The following is a 16,058-nucleotide window of genomic DNA, read 5'->3' as shown; positions in this document are numbered from 1 at the left end:
CCATTAGGAAGTCATACAAATAAACTTAATTTAGTTTTAATTGTCACAACGTATAACTTAATTGTTAACATCAAAAGTGTGCCCACTTATATATATAGTGCTTTTTATTTGTCTAAAACAATTCTGTAGTCGCGAGAAATTTCTCTTGAGTTTTTAATCATCTCCTCACATTTGCCTCTGTTTGTCAAGAGAGTTAAGTCATTGTTACCTAATGATGAATTTAATCGCTTCAATACAATAAAATTTAAGTAACGAACAATACAATAAAAAACACTTTTGACATCTTTGTGAAAATACATAGACATTTAGAAGATAAATCAAACTTTTTATCTCATTCAAAACTGTTTCATCTCACGCGTCCATATGCGTTAACCAATACGAGGGTGACTTTGTCTTGGAAATATGGGATACTGATATACTCTGTGTTTCCAAATTGAAAATACAGAGATAACGGCCCTTAATGAAGTAGATGGATTCTTTTTAATATTAGTGCCTCTCGTACAACATGTTGTTCCCCCAAAACAAGGACCTAAGAAAATTGCAGTTTCACCAATGCTTTTCATCTCTTCCCACACTTTATTTACAAAATCAAACCGAAATACTACAATTTTGTAAACATCCTCAAACTCCCTCCATGGAACAACATCAGAATTCTCATCCTCGTCATCATCACATCTTGTTGTTGCTGAATACTTTGTAAAAAATGGTGCTATGCTCCCCTAATGCCTCCTCCTCCCCAACAATCATCTTCGCAATGGCCTTGTTTGATGACCTTGCGTAAAGAAACAGGCATAGTAGAATTCTTTGATCTGGTGTACAATGTCGTAACTACTCAAAAGATGGGTATTCCAAAATTAAGGGGTGCCCGAATTCGGAGCTCAAAAGCTAATTGGTTGCTCATGAGTCATCAGGGCCGGCTCTATGCATACTTTAATAAGGCATTGGCCTTAGGCCCCAATTTTAGGGGCCTCAATTTTTTATCAAGAATAAATTATGTGTTAATTTTTATAGAAAAATATTAATTATTTATGATAAAAGTATAATTTAAAATTATTATTTTATTCTCTTCAACCTCATTCAAATAGAAGAAATCAAGAAAATATTGTTTTATTTCTTACACTCTCTCCACTAATTAATACTCACATTACTTTATTCTTTTTAACTCCTTTTACACTCTTTTTTTAAATTTTTTTGATAAGTTAGAGTAATATTCTGTCAAAAATATCAATTAATAGTTGAAAAGCATTTAACAAAGTGAATCGTAAATTCTTTTTCCATTTCTTCTTAGACTTTCAAGCATTACAACAACCATAGTAAAATGTGGGGTAACCAAATTATCAACTTCATCAAAGCTATGGTTCTAACTCTTATACTTATTTGAAATCTGTCAACTTATTACTTGTAGAACTATGTTAACAATTCATATAATGATTGCCCGAGTAAAATTATATTTTCAACGTTGAATTGATAAATCTTATTTAAAACTAATAATTGAAAAAGAAATCGAATGAATCATTTATATATAAAAAAATATTAAGTAATACTTTGCATTTAAAAATGTAAGAAAAATAAATTTTAAATAAATGCATGTGAAGTTTATTTAGATTTTAGGCCTCTAATTAAGATTTCGCTTTAGGCCTCCGATTACGTTGAGCTGCCCCTGTGAGTCATGACAATCGCGGCATGTTTTTCTTCAATCCTATTAGCAATGACATAATTGAACTCCCTGAACTACTAGAGGAGCACAAAAATTCTTGCTCTGCTTGGACTTTTTCGTGTCCTCCTTACTCATCATCGGATTGTTTCGTTGTTGGTTTTGAAGCCATTGGTTATGTCCCAGATGTGTACATCATCAAAGTTGGAGATACTGAATGGACGTATCACTACTCCTTGAACCCAGGAAAATTTATGGCAATAGGGTGCAATAATCCGTTATTTTTCAAAAACAATACTATCTACTTACTCGGAGATAAAGGTAACTTGGGAACACTACGCATCAATGAAAACTCAGCTGCAAAAAGACCTAGGTGGAAATTTTATGGGAGTTATTTTCCAAGTTCAAAAAAACGATTAATTAGAAAGGCATACACAGCAGAAGATGTTGATAATGGAGGAATGTTAGTTGTGATTTTAAGTCGCGAAAAAGGGGATGTAGAGGTTTGGAGGTACAAAATAAATGGAAAAGAGTTGGAGAGGGAACAAATAACAAGTTTGGATAATAAAACATTGTTTGTGAGTTTTGGAGGGTCGTACTTGAAAACATTTGTTGCACAGGGACTAGGAAACAAGATATATTTCTCAATGTTTCACGACAACAACAAGGGCGTTTTCTACTATTTGGCCAATCGCAAATATTACTCTTTCGATTACTCTGTCAACAAAGCTTACTCAAGTCCAAATATTTTTAACTTGGTCCAACCAAAATCCTGCATTTGGATCGAACTAGAGAATGATTAATCGTTCCCTTTCTGTTGCTGTTTATTTTTCCATTAATTAGCAATGTTTTTCCTTATTTTTTTTTGACAAAAAAAGGCTTGAAACTTGATATTTGCCTATTTTCAGTGCCTCTAACAATGTGAACATACATATATAACTTTATTCTATGAACAATCTAACTATCTTGTTGTATTACTCACAAATCATATGATATCATTACAACTCACAACATGAAACGCATAAACTTATATCACGAGACAAAATATGTCATTTGTCTTGCTCGTAACACATAAGGCAACCTATTTTTGCAAGAGAAGAAAATATGAAAACAAATACTATATGTATTTCTTTTATTTCAATATATAAACAAATACAATGGAAAAATAACAATTGTATATATAGAACTAACCTAAGATATATTAGGCAACAAAGGATCTATTTCCTTTTGATTTTTCTTTAAAATTGAAAGAATCCAATAAAGCCCCCCTGCTAAAAACAAGCTAAAAAACCAAGCATTGTTGTAAATAATGGCAAATGATTTTGGAATTGAATCTAAAATCCCAACATTTTGCAAAAACCCTGGAATTACTGGCAAAATCCCAACAACCAAAGCCAAAATTGCTGCCAAATTATATCCACTTGAGTAATAATATGCACCATTTGAACTCAATGTGTACAAATCTTTGATACTCAAATTCATCTTCTGAATTAGGTAATAATCAACCAAAATTATTCCCATAATTGGTCCCAATAATGCAGAATATCCAACTAACCATGTGTACACAAAACTTTCACTTGATTTCAACAATCTCCAAGGTTGACAAACAATCCCTAGCAATGCTGTTAAAATTGCACCTCTTCTAAAAGTGAATCTTGAAGGACTAAGATTCACTAATGCATTAGCCGGCGCGACAACATTTGCTGCAATATTTGTTGTAATTGTAGCTAAGCTAATACCAAAAATAGCTAAAATCATTGTAAACAATCCACCAATTTCACCTAAAAGAGTAATGGGATTTGAAATTACATGACCAAAAATCACTTTCGTTGATGATGTAACAGCTACACCAACAAAAGTAAACAACCCCATAAATATTGGTAGCCCTGCTTGGCCTATAATTTGATCATGTTGGCTCTTGGCATATCTAGTAAAATCAGGTATGTTGAGTGCTAACGTAGCCCAAAATCCGATATTTGCAGTAAGTGATGGGAAAAATAGTGACCAAAATTCGGATTTTGTGATTCTTGATGATAAATCTAACATATGACCAAATCCACCAGCCTTAACATAAGCCCAAATTAGTAAACAAGAAGTGAGTGAAATAAGTATTGGAGCAGAGTATTTTTCCAATTCTCTAATACCATCAATCCCTTTCCACACAATAGCCAATTGTGCTATCCAAAATGTTATAAAACAAGCAAATTCAAGAGGTGATGTGCCAAGCCAAGATATTGATTGTGACAAAGATGAATTTTTAACAACTTTTGGTAATAATAGAAATATTGCTTCACCACCAATCCATGTTTCAATACCATACCAACCACAACCAACTAAAGCTCTAAGTAGTGTTGGAATATGTGCACCTCTAATACCAAATGATGATCTAGCCAAAACAGGAAATGATATCCCAAATTTTGTGCCTGGTTGACCTATTAATATAAGTGGTACTAAAGTTACTAAATTGGCTAATACAACAATTGCAATACCTTGCCACCATGACATGCCAAGATCAACTAGACTACCAGCTAGATAATATGAGGGCACACCAACAACTAGTCCAATCCATAAACTAGCCATTTCCCAACCTGAAAAGTTACGTTGATCGATCGACGTTGGTTTGAGATCATCATTTGTAAGGCTAGGATCAGGGTGAAATTCATCAAATTGACTAGTTGATGATGCCATAGGAAAAATAATGTTTTTGTTGTTTTTGCTGTTACATTTTTTGTTGAAAAAAGTGTGTACAAGTTTGTTTTGTGAAACAAGAATTTTAGTACTATTAGTTGGTATTGAAGATGTTGTAAGGGAATATAGGCGTTTTGGTTTTGTGAAAATTTCATGGTGGGGATGAGGATGATGAAGATTGAACATGAGAGATTTGGACAACATGATTTAGAAGGAAAAGAAAAAAAGATTCAATAAAGATTGAAGATTCTATGTGGTATCAATTGAAGGACTTTTAGGATAAAAGATGAGTGGTGGAAAATGACATAAAGTTGAAGAGAAATAGTTAGGTAGGTTTGGTATGGATGATTAGAAAAAAAATTCCCATTCTTTTAGGATAACGAGTTTTTTAAAAATGAGGAAAATGATGTTTCTAGTGGAAGCAGAAAAAATATGTTTCATAAATGATATTTCATACTGATTGGCTCCTCCTGCACCTCCAAAATTAGGAAAATGACATTTCTAATGGAAGTAGAAAAATAAGTTACATATGATATTTCATACTGATTATCTTCTTCTGTCTCTCCAATATACCTCACCCTCATAAACCCATCGCCACCGAGAGTAGAGTAGAGTGTAGGAAGGGGATTCAACAAGATTTTGTAATTTTGGTTTAAACTATGTATTTGTCTTTAAAATTTATTTAAAAGGTATAAATTATTAATTGAGAATGTAATAACTCAAATAAGCTAAAATCTCGAGCTCATAATATTTAGATCCTAGCTCCACCTCTGATCGCCTTCACCCCCATACCTCAAATCCCACCCTCATAGAATTTGAATAAATTATATACAAATACTTTTGAGATAATATTTTATGCTACCATACACTAGAAAAAAAAAGATAAAGAAAATTATTTATTTCCACATAAACACCTTTAAGTTAATTTTGTTTTTCAAGTAACAGTTCATATAAACACATTTAAAATTAAAACAACTTCAAACAAACGCTACTTGAGATCTCTAGAAAGTCAAATTAATTACCTATGAGGTGGAACGTGGAAATGACCTATAAACTTGGATCTTGAATCTTGAATATCATAATATAAAATTTGTTGTCAATTTTTTTTTTTAATTGAATGATTAAGCCCATAATTGGTTGGATTAATCAAGCTGGCAAAAGAGTTTAACAATTGTGTATTATGTATACTTCAAAGCAAGTTGATAATCTGAGTTGTATGAAATGATTGAGATTCCTCTATTCTTAATTAGAAGTCTTAAGTTCGAGTAACTCAAAATGGAAAAAGTTATGTTAGGAGCATCGACCCAGAAATAAGACATGCAATATACGAATTCAAATTTAGTCGACCCTTAATACAAATACCAAATATCGAGAAAACAAAAAGGAAAAAAAATACTCATGCTTGAGAGAGTCGGTAGCAAATAAAGGTTGTGGCGGGATAAATAAGATACCTTCATTATTCATTTGAGATTTTGAGTTTGATTCTTGGATATGAAAAAAGATCGATTAGGAACACTTTCTCCTTAAATAGGTTTTGCACTACGCAAATTTGAAATAATTAAAGTCTCAATGTGAATTCCAAACACAAGCTGGAAAACAAAAAAAAGAATTATTGAGTTATGATAGCCTCATTGAATGAACTAATTAATGCTTAGTATATCATTATCATTGATCTTATTGTATTAATATTTTTTTTATTATCGTTAGTGCATAAAATTTAAATTTATAAGAACTAATGATTTTGACCCTTTTCCGAAAAAATTATAATAAACTATGGGCTGAACCAAAGCCCAGAAAGGCATTAGCCAACATTTGTCCAAGTTGGACCTCTGATGGAGTACTGAGATGCACAAAATCTGGGCCTATTTTGAGCCCATTAGCATCAACTGTTTTCACATTTTGAAGCTGAGTTTCTAATTGGGCCTGTCTTATTTCCTCTGTATAAGGCCCAAATTTTGATGCCAATGCCACCTGTGTATCCACAAACAAAGCCCATTATTAGCGTATATAACTTAAGGGTAATTTATAGAGATTTCACTAGTTTATGAGCTAAGTACTTGAATTTACGTTAGTTTGCAATGTTATGCATCTTGCCAGAGTTTGGACTTTAGATACATGGGGTCAAAATTAGGTGTAATTTATTCAAGATACATTGTATCTAAGTGGATTCGCATGTATCTGACTCTCTCGCTCGCCTCTCTCCTATCTCACTCACAACTCTCCTTTCTCACTCACCTCTCCATATATTTGGGATCCCAGATATATGTATCTAGTGTGACTCATATGTATATGGGATACATAGACTATCCTGCTCGTCTCTCTCCATATTTTTGTGTATCTAGTAGTAAAAATGCATGTATCTAGGTGTATCTGACATGTAATCTGGTATGAAATTATCAATTAATAAGACAATATGTATTTATTTCAAACTATAAGGACATTTTTTGTAACTATGGTATGAATGTTTGTCTAATTAAGTAGTTTTTTTTATAAAACTTAAATTCCACTTGAATTACACCTATTTTGGACATTAATTTATACTATTAGAGTATATAACTTAAATTATGTTCAAATTTAGCAAAACGTAAGATATCGTGAGAAGATAGGTAAATTTAAGTTGTTTATCTGACAATTATATATACTAAAGAAAAAATAATAATTTATACATACTAACAATTATGAGTAAGACATTCAAATTACCTGAATAATAGGTAAGAAAGGTGCATTCAAGTCATTGCGCACATCGGTGAAGAATTTATACAATCTTGATTTGTACAATTTAGCACCATCATTCAGAGTGTCAGTCTCTCCTTGATACCAAAGAAGGGCTCGAAGCATTCCATCACCTTGTAAAGCGACTCGAGTCCTATTCAGCATTTGATTATAAAAAATTGAACCTTGAGACCATTGGCTAATATTTGTGGCACCAACAGCACATGGAACCAAACCAATCACACCTATGTTTGGATCATTTTTCAACACAAAATTAGCAAATGACATACCAGGACCAATCCCACAAATTGCATAGAAATCAATGTCTTGATGAATTGGCTCTTTTGCTTCTTCCCATGTAAGTCCTTTTGTTAGTCTTAGAATTGATGAATTGGATTGACATTCTGGTGGAATAAATCCATCAAAAATGTTGTTCACTACTCCTCCTCTACCAGACATGTTGCTTTGTCCTCCTAAAATGAATATGTTTTTGTTACCGTCTGTTGTTTTATTCGCAAGGCTGACAACCAAAATAATCAAGAAAATATAGGTCAACATCAATTGAGCCTACGTTACAAGCTAAGAAAGTCTTATAGTGATCCTAATTAACCAATTTGGAAAGTCAAAGCGTAGAAAATAAGGGCAAACTTATGGTATTGAGCACAAATGTATTTGAATCTATAGAATTTTTTTTTTGATATGTTCGAGTATTGATAAAATAGAGCACCCAATATCTATGTTGTTTGTGAAATTAATTGGATTGTACTCAAACTAACTCAGATATTACGATTTATAAAGAAGTGGGGTTTATTAATGAGTTGTTTTTGTCCATATAAAAGTATGTCTTATAATATAAATTAGTTACCAATTTTGAGGGTGGAACGTGGGAATCAATATATATAATATACAAACGTGGATCTTGATTATTGAATATAATAATATAAATCTATTAATAATTTAATTTAAATGATTAAGGTCATCAATTGGTTAAGTAAAGCTGGCAAAAGGGTTTGACAATTGAGTAGTATTGGAAAAATGATTGTATTAGAATCAATTTGTAGGTTTTTTGGCGTCATTAGATGATGTTAAAAAAATTGAAAACTAACTGAATCGTACTGAAATCAAGATGATTTCTAAAAGTTTAATTTGGATTATGTATGATGAAGTAATTAAAATAAAAATCGACATGTATATTTTTTTAAAAAAAAATAACTAATCAACCATTAATTAATACCTCTAGCAAATATACTTCAAAACACGGAGCACTGGCCGCCATGGCCCAAACGAAAGTAAAAAGACTTCTAGCTCATAGTTCAATTGGACATGTAGGTTATATTCGTACTGATTTCTCATGTGCCGCCATGGCCCAAACGAAAGTAAAAAGACTTCTAGCTCATAGTTCAATTGGACATGTAGGTTATATTCGTATTGATTTCTCATGTGGAACCATAGAAGGAATTTTTTAGACAGAATCCCCGGCATCAGAGAATTTCAGGGATTTTCTCTATTTAAAGTAGGAGATAGCCGGCCCTTCCTTGCTTTCAAGGTTTCGACATTAAAAGTCAAAGGATTCTAATACTACGCAAGCTCATCAAACAACGCTTTTTAGCTTTCTTCAGAATTTGGCCCCAACTGTTCGACAATGACTGAGGGGGACTTGTTCTGTGATAAACAAATGACGTCAAACCTCAGGTTCAATCTCAACATTGAATCTCTTTAGTTTCTTTATCTAATTTTTTAAAAATATATTTAAATCTCTTTAATGAAAATTTAACTTCATCAATGCATTTAAAATTTCATATCGAGTCATCGACATGTTCATTATCCTCTCAAATTCAGCTATGTAATGTCACTATATCTAACTATATATATAAAATATATTCCATTATCCAGAAATAAATTAATTAAAGAATAAGTCCAAGCGGATATATAATAATGTTCACAAGTTAGGCACTTAGGCAATTATATTTATAAATTCATAATTTCTCTTATTATTTTCAAACAAGCCACATTGTTGAATTTCTTCTTTTTTAAGGAAAAGGTGAACAAATTTTATTTTAATGGCAATATATCCCTATTATTTGATTTGTATAGTATTAGTTATTTTTGTTGGTTATTATTGTCTTTTTCTCATCATTTGTTCAATTGAGAATTCAACGAAAATAATATCTCCATCTTATCAAGATAGGAATATGATTTACATATACTCGATCCTCTACGGATCTTACATGTAGAGCTTTACTACATATTATTATTGTTGGAAAGGTTGTAAATGCATCAACTTAAAGAAATAATATTTTCATGTCATACAATATTATTGAATTTTATAGAGCTGAATTATCATTGATTCTTAAGTGTGTTATTAGATATATTTTAGATATGTATAATATGTATTACCTAATTGTAGAAAGAAATATCAGTCTTATGAAAATCTTATATTTTTGTAAAAGGTTTTATCACGTAGCTAGAAACACATTAATAATTGTTATAAATCAATCTTTTAGTACATTAAATATTTAAGCTGGATATGCAAATGAGTGAATTATACAAATAAGACAATTTTAGTTGTTACCTTTAAAAAATTGATCTCGTTCAAAAAAAGTTCTAAGAGATAATTATTTCATTAGAATCTTGAGCAAAATTTCAACAATTGCTAAGATTACTTATTTGATATTGGGCTAGACTTTTCTTAACAATAATTTGCGGTGATTGTCAAGAATTTGTAGGCAAAATCCTAACGAATCACAAAGATTTAATCCCAAGATTTTTCTTAATAATAAGTCACGATGATCGTCAGAATTTAAACGTAAATCCTTCTAAGTTATTCAAGTGTTAAGTTAGAATGGGCTCAGCTTAAAATTGGTCATATAAAATAGAGCAATTTTCACATATAGCAAACATAAAAATCATATTTGTATGTTATAACTATAGTTTGCATAATTCCGCTCCATAGCAAATTTTATGTTTGCTATGGAGCTTTTGATTTGTATAATTCGCTACAAACATCCAATTTTATACAAATTGTTCAGATTTGTATAAATTTATTTATACATTGTAATTTGTATAATAAGATCTGTATTTGTATAATTATAAGTGTATAAGATGAAAATATATGTATTTGTATTTGTATATACACTTTTCTCTCGATTTATACAAACACAAACACATTTTATACATTTAATACCGAAATGTATAAAATGGGTAATTGCATACCGAAAATGGCTAATTGTATATCGAATCAGATGGCAAAAAAATGGGATGTTTATTGCGAATTACAATTAAAATAAACTATGGTTATAACATTTAATTTGAATTAATAATTTGTTATTTCATATAATTTTCCCATTAAAATAGGCTCAGATTCAAAAGGTGGGTTGGGCTTAAACATTTATAACCCCAATATAATAGGATCCAACATTCTTTGATAAGGAGATATCATATTATATTATTAATGGAAAAATTATATAAATACACAACTTATTTGATCATGTTCTCTAAAATTTCCTACTATTTGAAAAATATCACTCTCCTATTCTTAGATACATCACTCTTATGTGATGTATCGGGACAGGTGTGTCTTGTATCAACAAAGGAAATGTATCGGGACTTGATATATCAAATATTGAGCATTGTATCGGGATAGATGTATCTTGTATAACAAAAGTAATGTATCGAGACGAGATGTATTGGGACAAGTGTGTCTTGTATCAACAAAGGTAATGTAACGGGACGCGCCAACGCGATGTATTAGACGTTGAGTGTCATATCGGGATAAGTGTATCTTATATGATCAACAAAGATAACGTAAATGTGATGTATTAGGACGTTGGGTGATGTATCAGAACTACATGTAAGGATGGGAATGGGGTGGTGTGGAGCGGGGGCGGGGCGGATTTAACTTGACCCACAAAATTTTTAACCTACCCCGCTCCGCATAACAACTTTTTTTATTTTCAACCTGCCCCACCCCGCCCTGCCCCACATAAATTTTTTTAACATTTTATTTTTCTAGTTAACTTTGATACTAAAAATAAAATTCATTAATTCATTTTTTCATTAAGTTGTATTAATTTAATAGAAAATGACTTAGAAATTTATTTTTTTAGAGGTCAATTGGGAAACATGTAAGATATTGTATTATTTTTTATTGAACCATTTTCATTTACTTTCTTAGATAATTTAGTAGCTTTAAAGAAATTATCTTAATAAATAATGCACTATTACTCTTATAACATGTAAAAAGTTAAAATTAAGTTTGAACCCACATAAAATCACATATACCCGCGCCGCGCCGCGCCCTGTTCCGCATTAGTTTTTTTTTAAGAAAAAACCACTTCAACCCGCCCGCATCCTTCCCACCCCACACAACCTCAAACCCGCCCCGTCCCGCATAGCCTAAAATCCACCCCGCCTCATTGTCATCTCTAGCACCATGTATCGGGACGTTGATGATGTACACAGAATTCTTAAATTTTAAGGAATTTTTATAATTTGAAAAAAGAAGAAGTAAAGATATGATGTAATTAACTCTTAACACTATAAAATTTATGTAAAATTACCTATTATTATCCCACTTTTGATTACATTATATACAAATACTTTTAAAATAATTTTTTATATTTATATATTAAGCCTAAAAAATAAATAAAATTTTATTTATTTATTTAAAATAGTTTTCCCTTTGTATGAAGTATGAACCCATCCTTTTAACCTCTGAGGTTGATAAAATTTATTATAAATAAATAAAATCGTTCCGTTCTTAAGAAAAAATAAAAGATTTTTTTTTCTTAATGTGCACTCTTGAGTTTGAACACGTGAAATTATTATGACATTTGTACGCACGCTGCTAACTATACAAAAAAGGAATAATTTAATTAGTTTGTCTTGAAGAAAATACAAGTATTATCTAATTAGGAAACTATAAGAAAGTTCCACATTCACTTTTAAAAAAAATAGAATTAGTTACGAAATTTATCGCTAAATTATTACTAATAAATACTCATAGCTATCAATTTTTTTAATAATTCATTACTATTTTTCTATTTAGTGACAAAAGTTGTCTATGGATAATTCATATTCTTTTATAGTGATTCATGCATGAAGGTTAAATCGTGATATAATGATCGACATCAAGAATTAACCATTATTAAAAGATATCTTATCCAAAATAATTAATATTTTAGCTCTTAAAAGTTGTTCCAAAATAATTAATGTTTCAGAAAATTAAGATAATATTTGATTCTTTTCTCAAATATGTTCTTGACACATTCTAATTAAAGAAATAAATTTATTGACAATTATATCAACCTAAAAAAGAAGAAAGTCATAATTAAAGGCATTTGATAATTTAATAAATTAATCATAAGATAATAAATAAATTGAAATCTATTATAAAAGTTGACACGTTATGTTATATTCGTTTTTAATCACACCTACACGGTTTATGTTAGCACAAATAACCTTTGAGCGGGTTAATATTTCACTCATTTATTAACATATTAAAAACATATCTGAACTATCATTTTTTCCCGAATTTCATATCCAACTATCAATTGGTTTCTTTCTTTACTTGAACTATCCCCAACTATTCAATTATTTTCTTACTTGAACTATCAACACTTATGTATTAGAGCACATTAGTTGATAGTTCAAATAAAAAAATGAAACAACACAATTGATAATTAAATTATGAAACTCGTATAAAAGAAATAATTTAAGTATGTTCTCGATCCATCAATTTTTAATTCAACTCATTTTAATCCACACACAACAATATTAGATAAAACCAGTTTGAAATTGTTTCAGGTTTGGCTTAATCTTCAAGTCTCCAACTCCAGCCACCAGCATCATTGCTAATGATGTTTCTTGATGGTGTAAATAAAAATTTATAAGTAATTAATTTAAACTCTAGAAAAGCTAGTCTTTGTATATATTTTTTTGATTGTTGATAATGCAGTGGTTGTTTGATTAATTAACAAACATGGACTTATGATGAGATTAAAAGCTAATGATGTATGATGTATGATGTAGAGGAATTAGGTATTCGTTTTTAATCACACCTACACGGTTTATGTTAGCACAAATAACCTTTGAGCGGGTTAATATTTCACTCATTTATTAACATATTAAAAACATATCTGAACTATCATTTTTTCCCGAATTTCATATCCAACTATCAATTGGTTTCTTTCTTTACTTGAACTATCCCCAACTATTCAATTATTTTCTTACTTGAACTATCAACACTTATGTATTAGAGCACATTAGTTGATAGTTCAAATAAAAAAATGAAACAACACAATTGATAATTAAATTATGAAACTCGTATAAAAGAAATAATTTAAGTATGTTCTCGATCCATCAATTTTTAATTCAACTCATTTTAATCCACACACAACAATATTAGATAAAACCAGTTTGAAATTGTTTCAGGTTTGGCTTAATCTTCAAGTCTCCAACTCCAGCCACCAGCATCATTGCTAATGATGTTTCTTGATGGTGTAAATAAAAATTTATAAGTAATTAATTTAAACTCTAGAAAAGCTAGTCTTTGTATATATTTTTTTGATTGTTGATAATGCAGTGGTTGTTTGATTAATTAACAAACATGGACTTATGATGAGATTAAAAGCTAATGATGTATGATGTATGATGTAGAGGAATTAGTATTATTATTATTATTATTATTATTATTATATATATGATCATCAAGTTACGACCATTCAACTTTTGAGAGCGCTTCGATTTGTTTTCATAGAAACTTTATGCGATATAAATTTGAATTAGCTGAAGCTCCAACAAAAATATATAACATTAGATGATATATATGGAAAGTAGTTTCAACCACAGCCATCATATTTAAGGAATCAACTCTAATATATAGTTTTAACTCCTAAAATGAAAAATCATGTTTTAAGAGATGCGGTTAGAGTTTTGAGTTTATGTATTCAGAATTTTAAAAATGCAATTTATTAGTTTTTTGAAAAATTGTTCATGCACATAAAAATAATTTTTAAATTCAAATACAAGTTTTGAGATAAAATTACTAAATTCTATCGATCCCGCAAGTAAAACTGTAGCTCCGCCTCTAATGTCATTGTGCAAAAAGAAAAAACAAAACAAATTATTATTTTTTAATTCATAAAGAGAAATGACAAATTAAGACAGGGAATGTTAAAACTCAATGAAAAATAGAAATTATCGCCAAAAACAATATAAATGACAGCTATTATCCAAATCACATAGTATATATAGAACATATCATTACTATCAATGCTCCTATTGATTAAAAATTTAAAACTAATATCTCAATAAAATACTTTCTCCGTCTCAAATTATTTAACGTGATCTTCAAAAATAATTATTGCAAATTATTTATTATTTCAATAATTTCATTTTATCCTTAGTAATATCTGATGAAAAGAGATGATTATATCTTAAGATATAAATAAGGATAAAATATTTTAAAAAAAAAACTCTTCATGACTAATATTTACTTGAGAAATACGATGAATAATTTAAGACGGTTCTACTGTAGATATTACTACTAATTTTTTAGTGTATTTGTATGCCAATATTTGTAACTCCCAATGTGAGTTATTATTGATATTTTTTTTAATTTTTTTTCCCCACTTTAATGCCCCTTTAAGTTGTAACGTAGTTATTTTATTTGTAACTTCCTACCAAACTATCTTTTCAGAAATAAAGATGGAAAATAACAGGCCCACTATATTTTTTTCCTATCAGAAAAAAATAGTAATCTTACTTTGCCCTCGATTCCCAGCGGAGATCTTACATGACGATAATTTTAAATTATAATTAAAAGTTGAAAAACAAATTCGAACCTTTTATTTCGTAAAATTTAGATAAATAGAGTTCACCGATTTTATATAGAATTTTGTTAAATACAAGAGCAAATACGATATAATTTGCTAAAAGGTACCTAAACTACGAATGAGAAATTGTAAATTTATAGATAATATTTTAATTGAAAAAAGGATTTTTTTTTTCTAATTTAAACAAAGGAAAGAAAAAAATGAAAAAGGAAATTAACTCCTTTCTTGCCTTTAACGTTTAGCTTACCCACCCATAAGGTAGATAGACATATAAATGATTATTTCTTTATTTCTCCTTTTCTTGTTAGGTAAAAAATTGTAAAAAAGAGGAATGACTTCCTTTTTAAGTCCAATTTTAATAACTACAAGACATCGTCTTTAATAAAATATTTTGGATTTTAGTTTTGAATATCAAGTCGCCTTTGTTAAATGCTAAGGAGCATCTTGCCTAAAAAAGGATATTCTAGTGCAAATTCGAATTATTTGAATTCATAGACGGATTCAAAATTTGTAGCGTGTGAGTTTGAAATTTTATTTTATTTTGAGATACTAGTTCTATAATAACAATTCGTACATATTAAATGATTTTTTTAAAGATAAAAACTAGGTTTTGCAAACCCGCTTCCTACTCTCTAGCTTCGCCCCTGATCGAGTCCAAAAACGAGTATCAAATACCGAATAAACAACTAAAAAAAGAAACTTTTTACTACACTCTCTGTTGATCATTTTTACTTGTTTACTATACTAAAAATAGATCCCTACTTTTACTTATCCAGTTTGAAAACTCAACACTTCAACAGATAATTTACTACTTTATACCTATTTTATCCTTCTTATTAATAAGCACTATTTATTTCCGATTCATTTTCCAATGAATTGAGATGACTTGTAATAGTTACTAGTGATATATTAAAAGGTTTACGTACACCCTATTCTTTTCGGACCCTACTTGATGTCATTACACTTTGTAAGTTGTTGCTTGGTAAGAAATGTGTCAAGTCAAACATGAACGGAGTGAGTATTACAAGATGACTGTTCTATTTGAGTGTCAAGAAACACAAATTCCTCCAACTTTTGTCCTTCACTTTGTACAGTTATAATATAAACTGTTTATAATAAGCTCAAATGCAACATCATAAAGACAGAAAACAATATAACAACCTATGACA

At 29.8% G+C, this 16,058-nt stretch overlaps 3 protein-coding genes across 3 annotated transcripts; 1 reads left to right on the top strand and 2 right to left on the bottom strand.

Annotated features, from left to right (window-relative positions):
- Positions 1-1,683: 1,683 nt before the first annotated feature.
- LOC107061879 (F-box protein At4g00893-like) lies at positions 1,684-2,457 on the top strand. Its single transcript, XM_015311810.1, has one exon. The coding sequence runs from the start codon at positions 1,684-1,686 to the stop codon at positions 2,455-2,457; it is 774 nt and encodes a 257-aa protein (XP_015167296.1).
- Positions 2,458-2,757: 300 nt separating this feature from the next.
- On the bottom strand, positions 2,758-4,643 carry LOC102586070 (purine-uracil permease NCS1). Its single transcript, XM_006354335.2, has one exon. It carries the CDS (start codon positions 4,544-4,546, stop codon positions 2,846-2,848), a length of 1,701 nt encoding a protein of 566 aa, XP_006354397.1. The 5' UTR covers positions 4,547-4,643; the 3' UTR covers positions 2,758-2,845.
- A 1,460-nt stretch (positions 4,644-6,103) lies between these two features.
- LOC107061878 (probable carbohydrate esterase At4g34215) lies at positions 6,104-7,513 on the bottom strand. The gene is made up of 2 exons (XM_015311809.1): positions 7,043-7,513; positions 6,104-6,313 (listed from the first exon to the last, which is right to left on the bottom strand). The coding sequence occupies exons 1-2, from the start codon at positions 7,511-7,513 to the stop codon at positions 6,104-6,106; spliced, it is 681 nt and encodes a 226-aa protein (XP_015167295.1).
- Between the last annotated feature and the right edge of the window lie 8,545 nt (positions 7,514-16,058).

This window comes from Solanum tuberosum, unplaced genomic scaffold (assembly GCF_000226075.1).
Source record: "Solanum tuberosum cultivar DM 1-3 516 R44 unplaced genomic scaffold, SolTub_3.0 scf00177, whole genome shotgun sequence".
Classification (NCBI taxonomy): domain Eukaryota; kingdom Viridiplantae; phylum Streptophyta; class Magnoliopsida; order Solanales; family Solanaceae; genus Solanum; species Solanum tuberosum.
This window is presented reverse-complemented; position numbering and strand designations above follow the sequence as displayed.